General features: G+C 45.1%; 1 protein-coding gene across 2 annotated transcripts in view; it reads left to right on the top strand.

Annotated features, from left to right (window-relative positions):
* The window catches only part of VOPP1 (VOPP1 WW domain binding protein), a 115,315-nt gene that overhangs the window by 73,611 nt on the left and 15,893 nt on the right, over positions 1 to 25,811 (top strand). The window contains exons 3-4 of one of the 2 annotated variants that reach the window (XM_045788533.2): positions 339 to 416; positions 5,599 to 5,735. In XM_045788533.2, the coding sequence (XP_045644489.1) occupies positions 339 to 416; positions 5,599 to 5,735 (215 nt within the window). The remainder of the gene's footprint in view (positions 1 to 338; positions 417 to 5,598; positions 5,736 to 25,811) is intronic. The other variant, XM_087861238.1, reaches the window with a different exon arrangement.

The raw sequence follows: 25,811 nt of genomic DNA, 5'->3' as shown, positions 1-25,811 counted from the left end.
TGACCCTCGTCTGGGATCGGGCACCGAGCAGGCCCTGTGGCACATGGACACGGGTCTGTGGTTGCAGGGCTGATGGGTTTCGTGTGGGTCTTCGGTCCCAGGCAGCCCGTGTGGACCAGCACAGGGAGGGGCACAGTAAACGTGGCACTTTGAGTGACGCTGACTGCGTCCACCTCTGTACTTTCTGTGTGGGCGTGAAGACTGACAGCGGTCAGTTCCCCCAGGCTGTGATGCAGCCGGGCCAGTCCCGTCCTTTGCCCGGAAATCAGCCCGGACCTCCTGTCTGGTTCGGTATTCCTTCCGGGACACTGACGAGCCTCTGCCCCTCTCTCCTGCAGATGCCGCCCTTACGAGGACTGCTGTGGCTCCAGGTGCTGTGTGCGGGCCCTCTCCATACAGAGGCTGTGGTATTTTTGGTAGGTCACAAGTCTTCCTGCTCTCGACCACCCACTGCCCAGGGTCTCTGACACCATCGCGTCACCGTGCCCTGAGGTCTCGGTGTCAGGGACAGCCTTGGTCAAGATAACAGGCGTGTTCGGGTGGGCTTCCTGACGAGCTGTCCTGCTCACAGAGTTTGCAGAAAGCTCACTCCCATTTTCACAGGTTGCAGCTGAGAGAGGAGTGAATGTTTTGGAGGGTGGGCGGGGTGACAGGTTGTCCCTCAGCAGCTGCTTCGCCAGGTTCTGAGGTGGAACTGATGGTGATTGTCTGGAAGACCCAGAATTAGCAAATCTTGCTATAAAGCCCCTGCTGCCCGAAAGTCGTTCCCATTCACGTTTGTGTCAGCTGAACCCTAACTTCCAGGACAGACAGCCTGCTGACGATCTGCCAGCTCTGCGGAGGGAAATCGGAGCTGTCTGGTCTGTCAACTCTGCCTGAGGAGGGATCGAGGGAGCACTGCTGACAGCGCATCCTAAAGGACAGACATGCATGTGCCACCAGCTGCAGGAACCCCCTCCCACCTCTCCCCTGCCCCACTGCAGTGGGCGTGTCATCTGGGCAAAGCCCACAAAGCTTCCTTATGACTTTTGGATCCTGATATTACCAGCTTCCAAAGACTTTAAGGCTTTTACTGAGCGTATTACAGCAGCCAATTGATGCTCCTTTCTGACAGGTTGTTCCCAATTTTTGATAAGGGAAAACAGCAATAAGTGGGGATTCCACAGGTCACGTTGTCTTTGAGAGGAGAGGCTGCTGTGGTATCACTGTCTTCAGCTCCTTGATGGGGCATTGGCCATTTGGGGGCTCAGCTCACCTGTCACATCTGGCCCCGGCCTGGCCTCCCTCGGGGCTGGCTTGACCTCCCCTGTCTTGATATCAGTACTTCTGGCGAGGCAGCCAAGTGCCGTGTTGCTGCCTCAAACTCTATCATAGGAGGTTTGTTTGTTTTTATCCCAAGATTCTCTAAATGTACACATCTCTGGGTGCACTTAGGGTGCAGTGGACCAGTTCCAAGCAGGGACAGGAGGACCAGAAGGGGTGGCATTGCAGCGCTCTGCTTCGCTTCATGCATACTCCCCTCAGGATTTTCCTCCATGGGGCCTTGTACTAGAAGGAGACAGGACTGTCTGGGCAAGAATCCTGAAATAGGAAGTTATGCCAGGTTGCCTGAAGCACCAGATGTTCCTAAAAATGAAAAAAACTTGTCAAAGTTGAGGTATTATGTGATATTTTTGAAAAATTGAGAGCCCAGGGGGCACCTGGGTGGCTCATTCAGTTAAGCATCTATTGATTTCAGCTCAGGTCATGATCTCAGGGTTGTGAGATCGAGCTCCATGGTGGGCTCTGTGCTGGACATGGGGCCTGCTTGGGATTCTCTCTCTCTTTCTCTCCCTCTGCCCCCCCACCACTCCCGCACTCGCTTGTTCTCTCAAAGAAAAAAAAAAAAAAAAAACAACGAAAAAATCGAGAGTCCAGGAAAAACGTGAGGGCCTAGAAGCTAGAGCATCTCCTGTTGTCTTTCCCGGGAAGCTTTACCCAAACCCGCAGTCAGGTGCCATTGAGGTCTGGGCCAGGGTCACTTGTCAGAGTTGGGGCACCTAGTAGGATAGCATGCAGTGAGTTAGTGGGATCCGTGCACACAGACATCGTGTGAGTGCCGTCACACGAGGGGTGCCAGGTGCCAGAAGGTGTGGTCAGGTTGCTGTGTTGAGATTCTGACAGGGGGTTCTGAAGTGAGGATGTAGCCAGATAATACCTCAAGGTGTAATTTTGAGGGGCCCCAGCTGAAGTCAAAGGACGCCTGGGTTCTTTCTGCTCAGTGCGTTCCTTCTCTCAGTAAACATAAACACAAAAGTATCTGGTACGCACCAGGGCCCCATGGGGAGGCACTTGCAGTAGTCAGGCTCCTGAAAGAGACAGATGTCTAAATAGGTAAATTACGTGTGTAGACTTTTGTTTCTTTTTAAAGATTTTATTTTATTTATTCGAGAGAGAGAGAGAAAGAGGAAGAGAGCATAAGCAGGGAGGAGCTGCAGAGGAAGAAGAGGAAGCAGACTCCCCATTGAGCAGGGAACCCCACTCCGGGCTCGATCCCTGGACCCCGAGATCACGACCTGAGCCGAAGGCAGGCTGAGCCACCCAGGTGCCCCTATTTGTGGAGAGTTTTAAACCAGTGTTCTGGAAACAAGGTAGAGCTTCTGATGCCAGAAAAGTTGGGGAAAGCTCAGAGACGGTATTCTGTGCAGAGACCAGCACATTAGACACATAAGAAGAGCTGATGTGGTGAGAGAGTGGCAGGAAACTCATGCGGGAGGCAGGTGTTTGGGAGAGAGGGATAGGGGATGGGAATATGGAGCTGGACATGGAGGGAAGGAAGGGCTGCTCTCCAACCTGGGTCCCACCTTGTTTTTGAAGAAGTCTGTCTCCTTCCCATAGAACAAAGGTTTTGGAGGAAAATGCTTTCAAAAGTCCCTGCCAGTTCTAAACTCTTGAGTAATCTTTAACCAGCACCGTCTTATTGGGATTGGGAGAGCTAGACCGGTGGCGCCCCTGCTGGAGCTGGAAAGCACACTCGGAAGGAGTGAAGCCTGGCAGGGCTGGCGCTGTGCCTGAGCTCTGCTGCCTGGGCTCCCGCTTGGGGGATCCGGCTGCTCCTGGGTCTGCACAGGAGTTCCACCACTGCCTGGGACGTGCGTTCAGGGAGAGGGCCAAGTGCTGGGGGGAGTGCAGAAAGGGCACTTGAACAAACCAGCTTACTTTTGATACTAGAAAAGGCAGAAACTGCCTCTCTTAATCTCTGGAAAGCTCCCCAAACCTGCTCAGCAATCCATCTTTATACTTCAAAGGACTGCCTTTCATTCTGTTCTGCTCCTTTTCCCTAACTGAGGTCCTGCTTTCTCTCTCTCCTTGTTCCTCTAATCTCATTTCCCTGCCCCGTATCAGTTTCTCTCTTGAAATAAGTTCTTTCAGACTAATATTTCCATGAGGAATTGATACTGAAGCTGGCAGGTGGTCTCCTGCCATGTGACTTTGTTCTGTCCCTGCCTTGTACTTACTTGCTATCAGTCTCAAGTATGAGGTGCAATGCCATTCTTATTTGGCTAGGAGAACAATGATTCCGTTTGATAGGATAATCCACATTTCAGTTTATCTCATGGAAGATACCCATATCTCAGATGTCTTGTGCATTTTCCCATCCAGGGAGCCCGGTCTCTTGAGTGAGTGGTAGTGGTATTTGAAAGGGTAAACCCTCATACACAGCCAGCCTCTCTGTGCTTTGTATTTCTGCTCAGCTACTTACAGTTGGACTCACTGTTGAATATGAGATTATAATTGCGTCCACCCGAGGGAAATTAGTTTTAAGAGGTGACACAGTTCCCTTTGTGATTCCAGCATCTCGGTGCTGAGATGCCAGGCCCCTGCACAGTGGGGATTCGTCAGCTCCCCAAGACTGCAGCCCACAGCCGTCCTCCGGGGCCTCTTGCTTACCCAGGTTCCTGCCTGAGCACAGGTGCTGTTCTTTCCACGGAGAACGTGCCTTCCCTCCTCTTCAACTTGCCTGTTTCTTTCCATCCTTCAGAACTCAGCTCAGATGTCGAAGGGAAAGAAGTTTTTCTGATTGCCTCACTATAACATATACCCTTGTTTAAAACCTCTGGTTGCACTGACTTGTACACTTAAAAATGGTGAAAATGGTCAATTTTATGTCATGTATATTTTACCACACACACACCCCTCTGATTGCACCTTCATTTTTCTTTCTCAGCACTTATCAGAGTTGTAAATCACTGATCTGTAAGTTAGTTGTTTGCTGTTGCCTCCTCTAGTAGAACTCGGGTTTAATGGGCAGGGAGGGACCTCACCTTACTGTCTGTAATGCACAACATGGTGCTGGGAGCAGAGCAGCTTGCAAACTGTTGAGTGAATAATGAATTAGAAGACAGGTCAGAAAGCCACAATTTCAGCCCTTTCCTGAGTCATTTCCCGTCTTGTGCCTCTGATCTTTCTTCCTCCTCCATGTTCCAAGGTTGTCCACTAAGTACTTATTGACTGACTGATGGACTTAACTTCACATCATCTTAATATTCTTAAAGTCTTCATCGTCTGCTTTCTTCTTACATTTCACGTATGTGTGGTCAGGTGCCTTTAACCGTGACGCATTGGGCTCTGCGGCATGGTCCTCTTTCAGGAGGCCGTAAGCTGCCCACATGGTGTGGGTATATCGGCTGAGGTTCTGGAAGATTCCATGCGTCCCATAATAATGTCAGGTCAGAGACAGGCAAGAGTTTCCCAGCTATGTCTGTGCAGGACAGACAGCTTGGCTCCTCTCAGAATGACTTCCCTTGTTTCTAGAAAGACAAGGTGCAGCATGACTGTGAGGTGGGAAGGAGCCGTTTGTCCATCCGTCAGTCACTATGGAATACCATCAATGGGCAGCCTCTGGGAATTCCTGGATGGGTTGGACAAAGATCCTGACATTAAAGCAGTCAGGTCTACTGTTTGTTAGACTTTAAGGTCGCAGTAGGAGAATGTCAGCCATACTTAGAGATTTCACATTGGCAGCTTCTTTACTGACTGTGAGTATTTTCTCTAGTTCTGTAGTTTTCTGTAATTAAGGTGTGCTTTAGGAAGGCCACCATTTAAAGTTTCTTAGTGAGTGTTCATGTAATGGTGGAGAGAAAACTGCTGGGAAGGATAACTGTGCTTACCCTTGCTGCTTTCCTGGTGAAGACTGGAAAGTGGGGAACACGGACAGTGCGGCCAAGCTGGATCAGCCGTGGCTTGCGTTCAGATGGCACTGAGAAGGCCTCTCCAGTTTGTTTTTTTTTTTTATGTTTTTTTATTATATTATGTTAGTCACCATACAGTACCTCTCCAGTTTTGACTAAAATTATTGAGTTGAGGTCAGAGCCACAGATAGGAGGTGATGGCACAGCCCTTTGGAGCATTCTGAGACAGAAAGCTCACTCAGAGAGCGTCTTTCCCCCGGGGGTCCTCCACCCAAGCATGTCCTGGCAGAAGTGTCAGGGGAAGGCCAGCCTGAGGAGCCTGGTGCCGAGCCCCTAGGACCCCTGCACCTGCGCTTCCTGTTGGCGATGCCCACGTCCGAGGCCTCCGAGCCCGGCCCGGCCACCTCACCACTGTGCTCTCCTGCAGGTTCCTCCTCATGATGGGGGTGCTCTTCTGCTGTGGGGCCGGCTTCTTTATCCGGAGGCGCATGTACCCCCCACCGCTGATCGAGGAGCCTGCGTTCAACGTGTCCTACACCCGGCAGCCGCCGAACCCCGCTCCAGGTCAGCCCACCCTCTGTGCTTGTCTGTCCTGTCTGCGGTGTTTGTGTCCCCTGCAAGCTGGTGAGGTACCTGCTACCACATACGCGCCTGGGGGAGAAATTCGGGCCGTGAGTATGCACTTCGGTCCTGGTGACCAGCCTTCCGGCGCTTTCCTGCTGATGAGAAGTGCAGCGCCGGCTGGATTGTGCTCGTGTCCCTCGTACTCTTACCTGGGTAGTTGGGCACCTCTTATGCGTGTCTGTACCGTTCATGTGTGCGTACCGTTTGCTCTTTTTCCTTAAGAATTACTCACATATAAATTTCTGTGTACAGACAGTGGTGTTCCTGTTCTCATAATGCGTCTGGACTAAACGCTAATTATGCCGCTCCACGGTGATTTGCTTAGGTATCCTGTCCTCGCCATCTTCTGCGTCCTCTTGTTTATTATCCGTTCTCTCACCAAGTGCGTGTGCAGTTTACTAGTGTCCTGCACACTTACAGCGCTGCCGGGGACGTTTCTGCACATGTTACATTGGCCTAGTTAGGGAACATTACCCAAAGTGATGCCACCCAGTCAGAAAGTTAGTGGTTTCTTTTTTTTTAAAGATTTTATTTATTTATTCGACAGAGATAGAGACAGCCAGCGAGAGAGGGAACACAAGCAGGGGGAGTGGGAGAGGAAGAAGCAGGCTCACAGCGGAAGAGCCTGATGTGGGGCTCGATCCCATAACGCCGGGATCACGCCCTGAGCCGAAGGCAAACGCTTAACCGCTGTGCCACCCAGGCGCCCCAGTTAGTGGTTTCTTAATTTTTACACAATTGCTTTAACTATCTAAAACTCTCAGGTACAATGGTGGGTGAATTCAGGCTTCGCTGGGGACCCACGGCTTCCCTAGTTTTGACATTGTCTGTGAGATGCATCCCTTCCCTTTGCGGGAACCTTGTAAGGAGGACGGGACGGGGGGCGGTGAGGCGTTGCGCACTCGAGCTCCCATCTTTTGGCCGCCGGGTGCCTTGCGTCTGGCGGGCATCACAGGTGCCACCTGCAGAGTGGAGGCAGGGATTCTCCGTGGATCACACACTGCGAGGACGCAGAACTCTGGGAGCGGCTCCTGCCGTGGGGTTAAGGCCTGGAGCTGCGCTATGCGGTGTAGGCTTGATGGGTAACAGCACCGTTAGCTTAAAATTTTGTGCAGAGGGTAGATCTTACATTAAGTGTTCTTATCATAGTAATAACAAATTTGGAGGTAAGGAATAGATTTATGGCATATATTGTAGTGATGACCTCACGATATATATTTATCCCCAAACTCACCAAGTTGTATACATTAAATATGTTCAGCTTTTTGCATGTCAGGCATAACTCAAAAAACCGGTTTAAAAAAAAAAAAGAGGGGGATTTAGTGTAAAAAGTTTTCTCTCTCCTGTTCACATGAGGACATGCTGTTCTCAAGATGCAAAGGGAGTGGAGATAGACATTTGTTCATTAGTTCTTTTACACCAGATACTCCTCAGTTTTTTTTAAAGAATCATCTTTATTATTTTTTTAAATGTTACTAAAAGATCTGAATATGGATTTTCCGTAACAGTTCAGAGGTTGCTGTACTTAAACTTTCAATCAGGGTAGTATGACTTTTCACATGTAAGTGGATTTTTATTCTTTCATATTTGGAAATATTTGAGTAGCTTCAAATTTACTCCCTAGCATAGGGTGAGGTGCAAATTTTCAGTTAAAATTGGGGAAGGCACAAGATTAGATTTCATCTGGATTAATTTGAGTCAGTCCTTTGATTTTTTTTTTTTTTTTTTTTCTTTTCCAAGAATGAAACAGTAGATCAGAGAAATCTGATCAGGGTCAAAGACTTACAAATTTCCTCTTTTTTTTTTTCTGTTATCACTATGTCAATTCGTAGTGCAGGGAAAAGCAGTCCATGTCCCACGTGGCCGCAGATGCAAGATGCCACATGTCCTTTGTCCACGGTGCTGGCCAAGCGTCAGGTCTGTCGTCCCTTTACTGTCAGGGTCACTGCGGTGAGCAGGTGGAGCTCCCAGCTGCCTGCCATGTAGTTCCCCTTGAATGTCTGTGGCGTCTCAGTATTTCCAAATGAGAACGCTGTGTGTCCCCCATGTGCCGTCTTCCTCATCCTGCCTCTTTTCTGCATCTCGGTACACCCCATGTGGGGTCCTCAGTCCCCTTATCAACCACACCCAATAAATAGGTATCAGATCCTTCCATGTCTTATTTCAGACTCTTACCCCTGAGCAGTGGCTGCTGAAAGTTTCCCAGTCGCTGATATCTTCCAGCTCTTTGTCTACCACAGTGCCACCAGAAAGTTCTCTATAAAAAAGTTACAAAGCACATAGGTCATGTTATTCTTCTGCTTTAAAGTTCTCTGCCATCTCACTTGGCTCCCAGCAGGCCCACACTCCTTAGCCAAGGACTCAGAAGCCTTTACAAACCCGTCCCTGCACCCATGGCCTTGCTTCTGCTTGGTGCCCTGTGTGAGCTACCTGCTCTCTCAAGTCCCCCCCCATCGCAGGAGACCCCTGCCGTGCCGTTCGGCTGCCTGGAAAATGCCCTCTTGGTGAAATTGTCCCAGGCCATATCCCTTCATTGCCTTTCTCTCCTGGCTGCTTTGCCAAGTGCTTTAACAGCCTTGATTGTGGTGAGTTTTAATCCCTTTGTGTATCCTTCTGACCCCCTGCCGAGCCCGTGCTTCAGTAGGATTTCCATCTCAGGCACCAGGCAGACTCCTGTCTGCCAGCTGAGTGAACTGGTCAGCCTGGGGTCGGGATTTGCTGTGGCCACACTCAGAGCCTGGAGCCCTGGCCTGCGTCCGTTGCTCACTCGGCCCGTGTACACTGCACAGCTGCGAAGCCGCGGCAGGTACGTGGGACACTGTGGCACGGCCTGGGTTCTAGCCCTCGCTCACCCGCTTGTGCATTGCGTACTTCGCACAACTTTGTGTGAAAGCCTGTGCGATTGCACAAGTGACTGTGTAGTCACCAGCCATGGTGAGAGCTGTGCTGGACAACTTCAGGATGCGGGGAAGCCATGCGTGTGGGAGGCCGTCTGCTGTACAGGTAGATGGGAGTGAATGTTTAAGTGGGGATGAGCAGGGAAGGAGTGAGGGACCGGGGATGGGCAGAGAGGCCCCTGTGGTCATAATTTCCTACCAGCCTTTAACACACTCACCACGTCTCCGGAGCTGCAGAGCTGCAAACAGCTGTTGTCCTTCCTGTGACCACAACACCCACCGCAGGACGAATCGAGGGCAGGAGAGCGCCCAGTAAAAAGTCGTCCCTTTGTGGACGGCAAAGGAAGACCAGAAGCGCCAGTGAGCAGCTGCTGGGGATGAAGACAGCCTCTTAAACCCTCGGGCAGTGTGGTGTGGCCCCGTTCTACCTTGTGGCTGGAGGCATTCGGAGAAGTGGGTGCTATTGTCCTCCAAGACCTCTCGTGATGCATTTGCACTGGAGCTGTGTGAAAGAGCCCATTCACCACCTGCTAAGACGCACTGATTTAGGGGTTCCCACCTCTCTGCCCTGAGTCATCACCGTCTTCCTTCCATTTGTACATGTCATAGAGGCCTGGAGCAGTATGAAACAGTCAATCCCAGGATATACTAGAGTATCACAAGAATTGAGCTTGCTTTGTTCCATGAGAATTGGGCTTGCTTTGTTCCATGGGCGTGGGCAGTTTCCATAATTTCACTACGAAATCGAGGTCTGTGTCATTTGTTCACAGCACTGAGCTCGGAAGCTTGGAAGTGCTTCGATTTGATTCTTTAGAACTAGTCATAAAAAAAAAAATAGGGCCTGTTGGCTTTTTAATGATTCCGATGTGGATACCCGTCCCATGCTGTCGGTGGCATTCATCCGCTCTGCGGCAGTTAGTTGGGATCCTGTAACGCTCAGGCCACAGTGCCCCTGGGGATGTGCAGTGGAAGAGGAAGCCCGTGCAGAACTCGGCAGTCTAGGAGGAGAAACTCGGTGCACTGACATTACACGGTAGGGTCACAGGGTAAATGCTATGCCCTGGAATATGCTCAGAGCTCAGGAAAACAGTGTCTTCGTGAAACACAGGACAGTGTTCGTGGATTTGCTGAGTGGCTCCATTTCTCTTCTGTTGACCTGGGGGAGGGGAAGTGGATTCTGGTGAGCGTTGCTTATTCCTGATGAAGAAAAAGCAGAAGGTTTTAGAGAACCCATACTCATGCACAGGAGAACAGGGGGAGGATAGCAGCTCATACCCTGGTATGTATGCATGGGGGCACACAGCAGTGGTCCAGCTGGGACCAGCATCCTCGTCCAGTGTGGCTGAGTGAAGAAAAGCAGATCTAGACGTTGCAGAGACGCTCCTAACTAGGGCATGAGGAGGACTGTGGCAGCATCCTGGTTTTAGGGAACTGATGCAGGTTGGAGCAAGACCTGGGGAAGAGACTGACAAACTAGGTACACAATTGAAGTTCAGAGATAGGGCTCCAAAAGAAACAATGGCGGAAGCACAAGGCCTACCATTAGTTCATTTGGGCTTCGAGCTAGGTAAGGGGTCTTGCAGAAGCTGTGGTTTGGGGAACAGAGGCACCTGGATAGAGGGTTAGGAGGCCTCAGGTCTATGAGATCACAGTGGCCACTGTCTTTTCTGAGCCTAGGCTCTTTATCTGCAAAATGGAATCATATGAAGAAAAGCACTCCTCGTTTTAGTTAGTCTTTATATATGGAGGTGGCCAAAATGTAACTGGAGAAAGTCAGAGCTCCCAAAATGCTATAGCCTCCTGTCCCCCAAATCTTTCCACCTCATGCTGCTGGCAGGGCCCATGGATAAGTCCTCCCGGGTAGAGAGGAAAGGTAGACTTCCTTCCTTCCTTCAGAAAACATGAGCTAACTGGCAGCAGCCACTGTGTTCCCGCAGGAGGAGGGGTAGGACCAAGATAGCCTCACTGCTGCCCTTTAAGAACTTGTAGAAAAGGGGCTGGGAAGAGGGTCAGAAGATACAAACTTCCAGTAGTAAGATAGATAGGTTCTGGGATGTGATGCACTGGTGACTATAGTTAACACCTCATTGCATATTTGGAAGCTGCTAAGAAGCTACACCTTAAACGTTCTCATCACAAAGAAAAAAGTATGTAACCGTGCAAGGAGCTGGGTGTTACATAACTTATTGTAGCAATCATTTTATAATATAAACACAGATATCAAATCATTATGTTTGTATCTTAACCTTGTACAGTGCTCTGTGTCCGTTATACCTCAATGAAACTGGCAGAAAAAAGGAACTTTTAGAACCATGGGAAAGAACGTAAAACCCTGGCTAAAGCAGGGCTGTGGGTCTGGAGGAGAGCAGGGGCTGGACCTCAGGAAGCCCTGAGTGCTGGTCTCAGCTGAACTTGGTGTCACGGGTGAATGTAGGGAAGGGGCGACGGGGACCACCAAGAAGAGGACTCAATTATGGCCTTTCTTCCTAATGGGATATTATGTGGGCACCAGAGTTAATAGTGAAGAGCAAGGCCACGTAAGTGTGGCAAGCCGAGAGTACAGCTGTGTTTGGGGAGGAGGGTGGCGGGTGATGTGTTGTTCAGAGTGTGGATTCTGTGTCGTCGCACAGATGCATAGAGATCAGGCAGAGTAAGTTACGAATCTGTGGTGTTAATGTGCTTTGTTTTCTTTTAAAATGGTTTCAACACTGGTTAATGTGACTGACACTGAATTAAAAAAATAATAAAATCGAAGAGGATGGAGTATTCCATCCATATTCCATTGGGAGCTACGTCGTTCCTCCTTTCCAGCAGCACACTTGGGGTGAGCTTGTTGATGGTTTTCTGGTGGTTCTCGTGTCTCAGTCGTCTACGTGCAGTGACTCTAGTGGTCTGACGGAACGACAGCAGCTGCAGGGAAATGGAAATAGCAGAGAGGATGTTTGACGGTCCAGCTACCGTCCAAATCAGAGCTGGCACACCAACAGAGCTGCTTTAGTTCTGGGGAGGACCTGATTTTTGGAGCCGGTGGCGTAAGCCTACTTCCACTTCGGTGTGACGGTCCCTCGGGTGTGCGAGGCGGAGAGCACACAGCCCTGCGGTCGTCTGTTGCCATCTCTGACCTCTGTAGCTCTAAGGGTCAGGTTGTTTATTTCCTGAAGAAACTGGGTGGGGAGACGCTGGTGAGCGGCTGCCCTGGGATTCCCTGGAGGCTCCCCCTGCTCCTCTCTGCTCAGGGGCACCCCTTTCAGGATGAAGTTACCCTAGAATTTTTAGTTTTGGTGAAATAAAGTAACTGGAAATATTTAAGTTTGTTTGAAAGTCACAGACGCCGGTGTCCTGATACACTTCCATAGCTGCGGGAATACTCCGGACAGTCCATCCCTGACGGCAGAGGGGCCTAGTTGACCAGATAATGTGGGCGAGTGAGGAGGTGTGGTTATGAGAGCTGTGTCATCTAGTGGAGCCCAAGAACGACTGCCTCACAGCATGCGCTTCCTCCTTGCGAACCAGAAATATTTCTCCAGAAAGTTCCATGTGTCTGTCTGTCTGATTTTCTGCTTGTGTGTCTTACCCTTTCTGTCATTCTTACTCTGGTAATTCTTTCTAACTTTGATGCCACCCTTTCCTTTTCTGTGACAACTCAATTGCTATTTCGTATGATTTGCAATACTCAGTTCATATAAAGCAGATACATCTAGAATGTTCTACCATATAAAAATAGGAGTTTAATTTTTTCCTGCCATTTGAAAATGTGAGGGTTTTCCCCCCATAAAAACATTTAGTATCCTTAGCTACTACAAACAGATAACCCACTTCACACAGAGTGCAATTCAAAAGGAAAGGCATTTTTTATAGTCTGCCCTGTTGGTAGGCAGTTCACGTTTTTACTTCAGTAACAGCAGTGTTCCCATCTATCATCTTTGATCACTGGGGACAGAAACTTCTAGCACATTTAAGTCTTCTGCTTATTATTCTCTGCTCTGCCATTGGCAGAGATCGATCCCCTTTCCTGCCCAGTCCACATTCTTAAAAACCCGTCATACTTCAGGGAAGATGACACAAGTCTGAAAGTGTGTTCCTTACGTGGTTCGTAAGAGCAAAGCCAGTCAGACAGACTGTTCCCACCCACTTCGTTTGCAGGAAGGTCTGCTGTTTCCTCTGCCCGGACTGCCTCCCAGGCCTGTCATCATGAACTTTTCTCCCTAAGTGTGTTTGAAATGTCTCTGACTAGTCCTTTCAGAGCTGAAGTAAGGACAGACTCGGGCCAACGCAGACACAGGGCTCCGTGTCGCAGAGAGGTCCCCACACGGTGTCTTGTACGCACAGTCTTCTGTCACCTGTCAGCATGTTTTAAACGCCCCGTGCTGTGTGTTAAATGCTGTGCTTCGCCTCCGTGCATATAGTGGAGATGAAACAGATGGCCCCCGCCTCTGGGCTGCTGAAGGAGGACAGCGAAGCAGAGTGACGGCGGTAGGAACGCCTGACCTCTGATCCAGCAGAGCAGTGTGGAAGCTGTGGACCCTGAAGTCTGAAATGTTTACTCTTATCCTACAAATTCAGGTTGTCTGTGGAACTTCAGCAAAAATACAACATGCATTTTCCACTTGATCTGCCTTTTCCCTTTTAGTTGACCTTTTAGTGTCCTCTAATACATTTCATCTTTTTTTAGAAGACGTTTAATGTCTTGGGGAGATACTTTACAATGTTTTTCTGTCTGTTGTTTCTTGTGTATTAATATTTTAACCCTTACGAAATACAGATCAAAACCACGATGAGATACCACCTCCCACTTGTCAGAATGGCTAAAATTAACAAGTCAGGAAACAACAGACATTGGCAAGGATGTGGAGAAAGGGGAACCCTGTTACGCTGTTGGTGGGGATGCGAGCTGGTGCAGCTACTCTGGAGAACAGTATGGAGCTTCCTCAAGACGTTAAAAATAGAGCTACCCTATGACCCAGCAGTTGCACTACTAGGTATTTATCCAAAGGATACAAAAATAGTTATTCAAAGGGGCACGTGCACCTCGATGTTTATAGCAACAGTGTCCACAGTAGCCAAACTATGGATGGAGCCCAAATGTCCATCGACTGATGAATGGATGAAGAAGATGTGGTATAATATATACAACGGAATATTACTCAGCCATGAAAAGAATACAGTCTTGCCTTTTGCAACGTGAATGAAGCTAGAGTGTATTATGCTAAGTGAAATAAGTCAGAGAAAGACAAATACCATATGATTTCACTCATATGTGGAATTAGGAAACAAAACAGGTGAACGTAGGGAAAGGGAAGAAAAAGAGAGGGAGGCAAACGGTAGGAGAGACTCTTTAACTATAGAGAACAAACTGAGGGTTGCTGCAGGGGAGGTGGGTCGGGGTCAGGCTACGTGGGTGATGGGTATTAAGGAGGGCACGTGTAGTGATGAGCACTGGGTGTTACATGTAAGTGATGAATCACTAAATTCTACTCCTGAAACCAATATTACACTATATGTTAACTAGCGTTTAAATAAAAACTTGAAACAAAAAAGATTTTAGCCCTTACGTCTCTGTGGAGGAAGAGCTGTGTAGGAGGAAGCTAGGCTGGCTACTCCTCTGAGATCCGTGAAGATAATTATCATTACTGAAAACAAAGCGAGCTTACAGTGGGCATGTAGCCAACCAGGGATATTTCACTAGTCCCCTTTGATTTACCATAGGCCAAAAAGAGAGAAAAATGGTACAAAATTACAGTATCCTACCGGTCATGGGGTTCATGCCTACCTTCCTGCTGATGAGTCAGTACTGTGTTCTGCTCCACACCCCCAAACTGGCACCAGAAGCTTCCGAGGAAGCAAGCCAGCTCCAGCATCACCTTTGCCGTCTTTGGGCACCTTTGCCCAGTGGTTTGTTCACGAGGCTCCTGTCAACTGGTGAAGCACGTGAGGAGGTGGAAAGATGGGAGAGCGTGTTTGTCTGGGTTCAGTGAAACACTGGCAAAGGGGTGGAAGGACATCCATGATGCTGATTTTCCACAAAAGGAGCCCCCGTATTGAGTTTGACTGTTTTTGTGCATCTTCATAGTATCTACTTTTGGAATAAAAGTAACATGTTGGGGCACCTGGGCGACTCAGTCGATTAAGCGTCCGACTCTTGATTTTGGCTCAGGTCATGATGTCAGGGTTGTGAGGTCAAGCCCCATGTCGGGTGCTGTGCTGGGTGTGGAGCCTGCTTAAGATTCTCTCTCTCCCTCTCCCTCTGCCCCTCCCCCCTTAATAAAAGTAACATGTCTGCATTCTAAATCAGCAGCAAAGATAGTAGTAAACATTTTTTAAGGCAAGAAAACAGACTAGATGGGAAACATTGAGGAGATATAAAAGCAAACTATGACAGTGGAAGACTACCTACAATTTATATTACAGTGACTCTAAATGTGTTAAGGTATCATCAAGTTGTGTGAAAAATCCAATGGTGTACTGCCTTAGAGAGAGACAGCTGCGGAATGTAGCAGGAAGGTAATAGGAGTGCGTGAGGGCATGTCAGCAGAGGGTGAGCAGAGGTGATTTGATAGCCCCCCAGGAGAACCTTCAGTGAGTCACAGGTGGACGAAGAGGAGCCGGAGCTGGTTGTCACCACCGCGGGACGAGGCACTGGTGACAACAGAGCAGGTGTGGGGCCCCTCTGGCCTTAGAGTTGACAGGACGTACAGAAGAGTTCCAGTGAAGAGAGGGACCTGATCTCTTTAGGACTCAGATTTCTCTTCCAAGAGGGGCAATAACGTTACGAAGATCGATAGACAGTTGGAAAGCGTCTAGTTCTTGCTACTTGGAGTTTGAGCTGGAGACATAAGTGCAAACCTGGGAGCTTGTTGCAAGTGCAGACTCCCTTGTGGCATCCCAGAGATGCTATGGCAACATCTGCATTTTAACAAGATCCCCAGGTGATAGACTGCAGTACCACACAGAGGCCTCTAGACGTTTGATAAGAAACAGGCAAGGTGGGGGCGTTGTTGGTAGGAGCTAATGTCATCTGTGCTAGGTGTTAAAGCCCGTGTAAGAACTTCTGAGATCCGCAGGACTGGAGTAGAATTAATCCTTATCTCCGCTGGGATGTGATCACTGTTGCTTTTTTTCCGCCTTGTGCTCCAGGATTTGCTCCTTGGAATACCGTTGTATTCTTAGAACAATTGTTTTGGCTTCTGTTGTAAAAAGTTGTCAGTAGTGATAAAAACTTCTCTTCACTCAACTTCTGATTTATACAGTGAGGAAAGAAAAACTGAAAACTTTTGGTGGAAGGGTTTTATTTCCTACTTACCATGCTCATAAACTTGTGTCTGCCTTTTCTTGTGGGACATTGGGTCCCCAGTGTTCTTGTGTGTCTCAGCTGTATTTCAGCCCTATAATCTCCATAAACCCTGGCAGGTCAGCATGAAAGTATTAGGTACCTAATATAGATACTCCTTTTAACTCTCTCCCTCCTCCTCCTCTCAACGTAGCAGTAGAAAAAGGCCCCCTTTTTTGTAATGTAAATGCAAGAGGAAGTATACAGACTCATTTCTTCCCTGGTTCTCTTTTTTCCAGCTTACCAGTATTACCAGTCTTTTGTTTATCCTACAGGAAATAACCCATGATTTTCTGAATATATACACATATAAAAAAGAAGTCTTTTTAATAAGCAATAATTTAATTAATTAATTAAAATAATTTAAAAATAAAGATAATTTTGTATTGTGAAGATGTAACTTGAGTTATATATTGAATAAATTCAAGTGTATAAAATGAAAACTTAGAAATGAGAGGGAAGAATGCTGTGAACTGTAGAAGTGCCCATGCATTACTATGACCCTGACCAAAGTATAGAAATTACTGGTGCATTTAAAATAATTTATGGAGTTATACATTACCAAGAAAATCTAAAGAAGTTTACAAAAGCAGAAATCATATACCTCAGGGTCTGGGCTAAGGGGATCTTGGTTTCATTTCTAACTTCATGCCTCTCTAGCAGATCTTGGGAGTGTGACTCTGTTTCCCTAAGCTTCAAGCTCCTGAACTGTGAGGCTGAGATCATAAGAGAGTTTCTAGGGTGATTGTGTAGGAGGTGATCCGCAGACAGCACTTAGTTCCAGGCCTGAGACAACACTCTGTAACTGGCAGCAATTGCTCCCACCCAGTGGTTCTAAACTTGTAGTTTTAAGAAATCTGTAAATGAGCAGATAAATAATCTGCTCCCCCTGGGAAATAAAAGAATACTCCCTCAGTCGTTTGTTGAGCAAATGAAGGGTAGGGGTGAGGGAGGATCCTAAGGGCCTGGTATTGACCCTGCCTCACCCCGTGCCTGGGTGGACACCCAGTCTTCCCAGTCTTCCCATCTCAGCAAATGGCAGCTGCGTTCTTGCAGTTGCTCGGGCCTAAAGCCATCTTGACATCCTCTCCCACCTGCACCTCTGCTGCTGTCGGCTTTAATTCAGATTCTCACCGGAGCCTCCTAACTAGTCTTCTTGCTCCCACCTCCCCTGCTTTGGTCTGTTTCCAACAAAGCAGACACTGTCAAAGAGGGTCAGAGCTTCCTAGGTGGAAGACTTAGCAGCCCTCTAGAGGCCACACACCGTGCTCACAGGCAGAAGTCTTTACAGTGGCCAGCAAGGCCCCTCGCTGTCTCTTACATCTCCCCCCCACTGCTCTTCCGTTCCCATTTACCTCTGCCGCTGCTGTCCTCCCAGCTCATTCCACTCCCGCAGCACGCTGGCCTCTTGCTTTTCCTCAGACCTTCCAGGCTGCTATGTTGATGTCCTTTGAACTGTGATTCCTTTTGCCTGAAAGGCTCTTTCTCCATCTGAACCCTCCCCATCACGTACAAGCCGTGCTCCTCCATTACCTTACCCCCTCCGCTCATGGTGATTTCTTCATTTCTTTTAGGTCTTTCACCTTCTCATGAGACCCTCCCTGTGCACATAGTGGAAAATTGGATTCCCTTTCCTCCCCCCTTGTTTGCTTTTTATCCAACATCTCTGCTTTATTTTCATTTTTAACACTTAATATCAATTAATGTACTGTATTTTTTTTAAAGATTTTATTTATTTATTCGACAGAGATAGAGACAGCCAGCGAGAGAGGGAACACAAGCAGGGGGAGTGGGAGAGGAAGAAGCAGGCTCGTAGCGGAAGAGCCTGATGTGGGGCTCGATCCCATAACGCCGGGATCACGCCCTGAGCCAAAGGCAGACGCTTAACCGCTGTGCCACCCAGGCGCCCCAATGTACTGTATTTTTTGTTATTTACCTTGCTTATTGTCTCTCTTAGCTTCAAGCATCGTAAAGACTGAGATTTTGTTTTTGTCATTGCTGTGTCCTAAGTGCCTGGAACAGTACTGGCACACAGTAGGAATTCAATATTTGTTGAATACACAAGTGAATATAAGAATCAGTATGAATGTTAATACAAAAACATGTGCAATGTATGTAAATTGACTTCTAGGGGTACATTCATAGCGTTATTCTTTGTTAAAAGTTTAAAATATAAAAACAAATGAACCTCCTTAAAAGAGGTTCAGAAACTAATAAACTCACAGAAAGCAGTAAGAAGCAAATAATAAAAATATAAATTAATTGCACAAAGCAGAAGAATAGATTTGCAAATTTAAAAGTTAGTACTCAGTACAAAAGCAATAAAAGTAAGTGTCATTGCACGTCCTACCCTTGAACAGTAAAACAGGGAAAAAATAAAATCATAAATTAGAGCATTATAGGTCCAGAGAAGATGAAGCATTATAAGGACGTATTCATGACATGGAAAGCCTTGGTAAGATAGGAAAGTGTACGTTACGCACGATGCATCGGAGCACTGAAAATGTCAGTGCACCTAACAAGAGCTCGAAGAACTTTTCAAAGAATTAACTTCTAAAATGGCTCTAAATTCATATGGTATCTTTGAAACTTTTAAGAACCAGTGTGTTTCAATGGTGTATGAATTACTACAACGTGTAGAAAATTATGGAAAAAAATTATAGAAATCTACATAATTTGTTTTGTGAAGCTGGTGTAACTGGGAGACAACAACAGAATTAACTTATACTGAATTGTGCTTAATGTGCATAAATACAAAAGTCCTAGAAAGCTAATTAACATGTCAAAGAAGTAAACCACCATAACGAAGCATTGCTCTTCTTAAGAGAGCAAGGATAGTAATGTTAGGCAAGCTGTTAACATTGTAAGTTAGGTCAAAAAGCAATGATTGGCAGAAACTTCTCGGAAGAAGTTGGAGTAGGAAGCACAGAAAGTTTTCTCCTCACCTAGACAGAAGTTGCACTGACAGAGACTGTCTGATGGAACTCTGCAGGTAGACCCTTGAACAACACAGGTTTGAACTGTGCTGGTCCATTTATGTGTAGGTGTTTTGTTTTTCTTTCAATTAATACAGTACAGTTCTGTAAATGTGTTTTCTCTTCCTTACAATATTCTTGACTTTATTGTAAGAATGGCATCTATAACACACATAACCTACAGAACATGTGTTAATTGACAATGTTATCAGTAAGGCTTCCAGTCGGCAGTTGGCTATTACTAGTTAAGTTCGGAGAGAATCCAAAGTTATACGTGGATTTTAACTGTGCAGGTGGCCGGTGCTCCTCACTTTGGTGGTGTTCAAGGGTCAGCTGTTATCTTGGAATTTTTAAGTCTGTTGAAAGCTTGTAACTTTTGGGGAAGACTTGGAGGGTCAATTGCTGTTAATTTGGTCAATTTCAGCTCTTAGCACAGTAGCAGCTGCCCATCCTCAACTCAGGTCACTTGATGGGCAGCCAAGCAGATATTCCTTGAGGAGCTTGTGCACAGCATGCAGGAGCAGAGTGGGAAAACGAACCCTGCCCTCCAAAACTGGGGGCTCTGCACTCTGATAGCTATCTGCTGCTACTGGTTAGAGAGGCAGGCAACCACGCTGCACCTCCTCCAGCTGAAGTGACCTCCAGGGAATTTAAATGGCCAGTGCCCTCCTCCCTGTCCCTTCATTTTGCAGTTTTTCTCCTTTCAGAGCCAGACAGTAAAGACTAGTATATTAAAAAACAACTGTTTATACAAAAAATTAGAACGTAACTGTACATCCCTGGGAGAAGACTGTAAGTTTATATCTCAGCCTGGTTCTCAGCAGAGACAGCCTACAACAATTAATTTTAAAAAATAAAAATAGTAGCAAAAACAGCAAACTCTGGGGAAAGAGGAGGATGTGATTTCCAGAGTTACCACATTATTACATTCAAATGTCCAGTGTTCAACAAAAAAAATCACAAATCATACAAAAAAATAAGAAAGTATGGCCCATTCAAAGAAAAAATTAAATCCACAGACTGTTCATGAAAAAGACCTAATGCCACATCTGCTAGACTATTCTTTAAAACATTTGTTTTAAAGATACTCAGAGAACTACAGGAATATGTAGAGAAAGTAAAGAAAATGACATAGTAACAAGTGGAAGTATCATTAAAGAGGTAACCTAAAAAGATGCCAACAAGAAATTCTGGAACTAAAAAGTACAATAAGTGAAATGAAAAATTCACCACGTGGATTCAAAGGCAGATCTGAACAAGCACAAGAAAGAATCAGCAAACTGAAGACAGGACAATAGAATTGATCGAGTCTGAGGAACACAAAGAAAAAAGATTGAAGAAAATTGAACAGAGCCTAAAGGACTTGTAGGGCAGCATCAGGCAGACCAACGTTTGTATCATGGAAGTTTCAGAAGGAGAAGAGAGAGAAAAGGGGGCACAGAGAATATTAGAAGAAATAATGGTTGAAAACTTCCAAAATTTGATGAAAGACATGAATATAAACATCTAAGAAGCTCAACAAACTCCAAGAGGAACCCAAAGAGCCACATCAAGACACATTGTAGTCAATCTTTCAAAAGCCAGAGACCAAGAGAGAATCCTGAAAACAACAGGATCCTCAGTAAGAACATAGGCAGATTTCTCATCAGAAATTATGGAGGCCATGGGGTGCCTGGGTGGCTCAGTCGTTAAGCGTCTGCCTTCGGCTCAGGGCGTGACCCTGGTGTTCTGGGATCGAGCCCCACATCAGGGTCCTCCGCTAGGAGCCTGCTTCTTCCTCTCCCACTCCCCCTGCTTGTGTTCCCTCTCTCACTGGCTGTGTCTCTCTGTCAAATAAATAAATAAAATCTGAAAGAAAGAAAGAAAGAAAGGAAGAAAGGAAGGAAGGAAGGAAGGAAGGAAGGAAGAAAGAAAGAAAGAAAGAAAGAAAGAAAGAAAGAAAGAAAGAAAGAAAGAAAGAAAGAAAGAAAAGAAAGAAAAGAAAGAAAAAGAAAAGAAAAGAAAAGAAAAGAAAAGAAAAGAAAGGAGGGAGGGAGGGGGAGGGGGAGGGGGAGGGGAGGGGAGGGGAGGGGAGGGAAGGAACTATGGAGGCCAGAAGACAGTGGGCTGATATATTCAAGGTGCTAAAATAAAAAATCTGTCAACCAAGAATACTATATTGGGGCAAAACTTTCCTTCAAAAGTGAAGAAACTAAGACATTCCTAGATAAACAAAAGCTGAAGGACTTTGCAGCCAGTAGACTTGCCAGAAGTGCTCAAGAGAGTCTGGGAGGACGAAATGAAAGGACACTGGATGGTAACTCGAAGCCTGTGGAGAAATAATGCCTTGGCAATATAAAAAGTATTATATGGGCACCTGGGTGGCTCAGTCAGTTAAGCATTCAACTTCAGCTCAGCTCTTGATCTCAGGGTCCTGAGGTTGATCCCATGTTGAGCTCCCTGCTTAGTGGGGAGTCTGCTTGAGGATTCTCTCTCTCCCCCTCTCCCTTTGCCCCTCCTCCTGCTCACACACGGGCACTCTCTCACGAGCTCAAATAAATAAATAAATATTTTAAAGATAGTATTACTGTAGGGACGCCTGGGTGGCTCAGCTGGTTAAGCGTCTGCCTTCGGTTCAGGTCATGATCCCAGGGCCCCGGGATCGAGTCCTTCATCGGGCTCCCTGCTCAGCGGGGAGCCTGCTTCTCCCTCTGCCCCTCCCCCTGCTTGTGCTCGCTTGCTCTTTCTGACAAATAAATAAATAAGATATTTTTTTAAAAAAAGAAAGTATTATTGTAACTTTTGTTTGTAATGTACTTTTTGTTTTCTGTATTATTTAAGAGACTAATACATTTAAAAAAAAATGATTGGGCACCTGAGTGGCTCAGGGGGTTAAGCGTCTGCCTTCAGCTCAGGTCATGATCCCAGGGTCCTGGGACTGAGCCCTGCATCAGGCTCCCTGCTTCTCCCTCTCCCCCTTCCTGTGCTCTCCTGCTCTCTCTCTGTCTACTAAATAAATAAAATCTTAAAAAAAACTTTAAAAAATAAAGAAAAAATGATTATAAGTGCAAAAGCTAATATTAGTGTAACATTGGTTTATAACTCCAAATCTTGTTTTCTATGAGACTTAAGAGACTAATGCATTTAAAATAAATATTGGTTTATGTTTGGACACACAACATACGAAGATGTAATTTTGTGACATCAGCCACTGCAAGGGGAGGGGCAAAACTGTAAAGGAGCAGCATTTGTGTATGTTATTGAAGGTAAATTCAAATTACAGTGTCTTTATATTAGAATGTTAGTGTGTGTAACTTCCATAGTAACCACAAAGATAGGTATAGAATATGCACAAAAGGAAAGGAGAAAGGAATTAAGCATTTCACTACAAAAAAATAAACTAAAAAAAAAATGGTAATGCAGGAGATGAGGGACAGAAAAACTATAAGCATATAGAAAACAAATAGCATAATGACAGAGGTAAGTCCTTCCTTCTCAGTAAATACTTTTAATGAACTAAACCCTTCAATCAAAAGAGATTGGGAGAATAGATAAAAACACATGATCCAACTATGTGCTGTCTACAAGAGGCTTTTTTTTGGATCCAAAGACACAAACAGGTTGAAGACGAATGAAGGAAAGGTATTCCAGTACTAAAAGAGAGCAGAGGTGGCCATATTAATATCAGACAAAATAAACTTTAAATCAAATAAGGTAGTAAGAGACAAAGAACATTATATATTTAGGAAGAATTCAATACAGCAAAAACTGACAGAATTGAAGGGAAAAATAGCCAGTTGTACTATAATAGTTGGAGAATTCAACTATCAAAAATGGATAGAAAAGTCAGAAGCTAAGGACATAGAGGACTTGAGCAAAATAAACCAACTAGATCTAACAGACACAGAACACTTCACCCAACAACAGAGTATGTATTCTTCTCAGGCACATGGAATATTTTCGAGGACGGACTGCATATTAGGCCACAAATTAAGTCTCAATAGATTAGCAAAATATATATCATACAACGTATCTTTTCTGACCACAACAGGATGAAGTCAGAAACCAATAACAAAAGGAAAAGTGGAATATTCGCAAAATTCTGAAATTAAACAACACACTATTAAACAACCAGTGGATCAAAAAAGAAATCACAAGGGAAATTATTAAGACATAATAATAGGGGAATAATTGAGAATACTTAGAGACAAATGAAAACAAAACACGTCAAAACTTACAGGACAATGCAAAAGCAATGCTAAAAGGAGGAGGAAATTTGTAGCTGTAAACACTTAGATTAAAAAACAAGAAAGACTTCAAATCAGCAACCTAAATTTATAACTTAAGGAACTAGACAAAGAAGAACAAACCAAACACAAAACTAGCAGAAAGAAGGAAATACTAAAAATAAAAACAGAGATAAATGAAATAGAGAAGAAAAATAATAGCACAAATCAACAAAACAGGAAAATTGGTTCTTCGAAAAGATCAATAAAATTGACAAAACTTTACCTAGATGGACTAAGAAAAAAGAGAAGGCACAAATTACTAAAATCAGAAAAGTAGGAACATTTCTACCAATTCTACAGAAGTAAAAAGGATTATAAGAGAGTATTGTGAACAGCTGCACATCAGAAAATTGGATTAACTAAATGAAATGGGCGAATTCCCAGAAACACACAACCTACCAAAACTAAATCACAAAGAAATAGAAAATTTGAATAGACCTATAACTACTAAGGAGATTGAATGAGTAATCAGAAAAATGATATGATCTTATATATAGAAAATTCTAAAGATTTGACAAAAAAAAAAAAAACCACACACAAAAAAAACCTTTTAGATATAATAAATGAATTCAGCAAAGTATCGGGAAACAAGTCAACACAAATATCAGTTAAATTTCTATACATGTGCAGTGAACAATCTGACAAGGAAATTAAACAGTTCCGTTTACAGTAGCAGTACAACATAAAGTAGGGATTTAACTAAGGAGGTGAAAGTCTTGTACAGTGGAAACTATAAACATTGCTGCAAGAAATTTTAAAAGCTCCATTTGAATAAATGGAAACTGATCTGATGTTCATGGATTGGAAGACTTAATATTGTTAAAATGTCAATGTCACTACTACCCAAAGCATTCTACAGAGTCTAGGCAAACCCTATCAAAATCCCAATGATGTTTTTTACAGAAATAGAAAAACCCATCCTAAAATTCATATGGAATCTCAAAGGACACTGATTAGCCAACAGTCTTGAAAAGTAGACGATAATTGGAGGATTCATACTCCCTGATTTCAGAACTTACTAAACAGCTACCTTAAAACAGTGAGGTATTGGCATAAAGACAGATAAGCAAACCAATGGAATAGAATAGAGAGCCCAATAATAAACCCATGCATATTTGATCAAATTACTTTTAGCAGACATGGCAAGGCCATTCGATGGGCAAAGGACAGTCTGGTCAACAAATTATGCTGGGAAAACTGGAAATCCCTATGCAGAAGAATGAAGTTGAACCCTTACTTACACTGTGTACAAAAATTAACTTAAAATGGATCAAGGACTTGGGGTGCCTGGATGGCTAAGTTGGTCTCTTGACCTCAGGGTTGTAAGTTCAAGCCCCATATTGGATGTAGAGATTACTTGAAAATAAAATCTTTAAGGGGTCCCTGGGTGGCTCAGTCAGACCTCCAACTCTTGATCTCAGCTCAGGTTTTGATCTCAGGGTCATGAGTTCAAGCCCCATTTTGGGCTCCATGCTAGGTATGGAGACTACTTAAAAAATTAAAGAATATCTTAAAAAATAAATTGACCAAGGACCTAAATGTAAGACCTAAAACAATAAAACTCTTAGAAGAAAACAAGGATGGGGCACCTGGATGGCTTAAATAGCTAGGCATCTGCGTTCAGCTCAGGTCATGATCTCCGGATCCTGGGATCAAGCCCCACATGGGGCTCCCAGCTGGCTCAGCAGAGAGTCTACTTCTCCCTCTCCCTCTGCCTCTCCTCCTGCTTTTATGCTCTTTCTTTCTCTCTCTCTCAAATGAATAGAATCTTAAAAAAAAAAAAAAGAAAGAAAACAAGGACAAAAGTATCACAGCAGTGGATATGGCAATGATTTCTTGGATATGACTCCAAAGGTCAGAGTAATAAAAGAAAAAAAATAGGCAAGTTGGACTTCATGAAAATTTAAATATTTTATGTATCAAAAGACACTATCATATACCCACAATAGAAAATATTTGCAAACCATATTTGATAAGCAATTAATATCTAGAATATATAGAGAACTCCTAAAACTCAACAACAACAACAACAAAAAAACCCCCAACCAAACAACCCTATTCAAAAATAGGCAATGGACTTGAATAGACATTTCTCCAAAGAAGATAAACAAATGGCCAAAAAGCACATGAATACAAGGTCAACATTACTAATCATTAGGGAAATGCAAATCAAGACTGCAAGATAACCACCTCATACCCACTAAGATAGGTACTGTCAAAAAAGCAGAAGATAAGTGTTGGCCAGAATGTGGAGAAATTGGAACCCTTTTGCTCTGTTGGTGGGAATGTGAAATAGTGCAGCCACTATGGAAACAGTATGTCAATTCCTAAAAACTAAAAATATAATTGCCATCATATACGATCCAGCAGTTTCACTTCTGGGTATATACCCAGGAGGATTGAAAGCAGTTTCGAAGATATACTTGTACACCCAAATTCATGGCAGCATTATTCACAATTACTGAAACATAGATGTTACACAAGTGCCCAGTGACAGATGCACGGATAAGCAAAATGAGGCATGTACACACACATACACAATGGGATAT

The sequence above is a fragment of the Ursus americanus genome, chromosome 3, assembly GCF_024610735.1.
Source record: "Ursus americanus isolate L20-20 chromosome 3, mUrsAme1.1.p, whole genome shotgun sequence".
NCBI classification, from domain to species: domain Eukaryota; kingdom Metazoa; phylum Chordata; class Mammalia; order Carnivora; family Ursidae; genus Ursus; species Ursus americanus.
The sequence above is the reverse complement of the archived record's forward strand: the minus strand, read 5'-3'. Positions and strand labels throughout refer to the sequence as shown.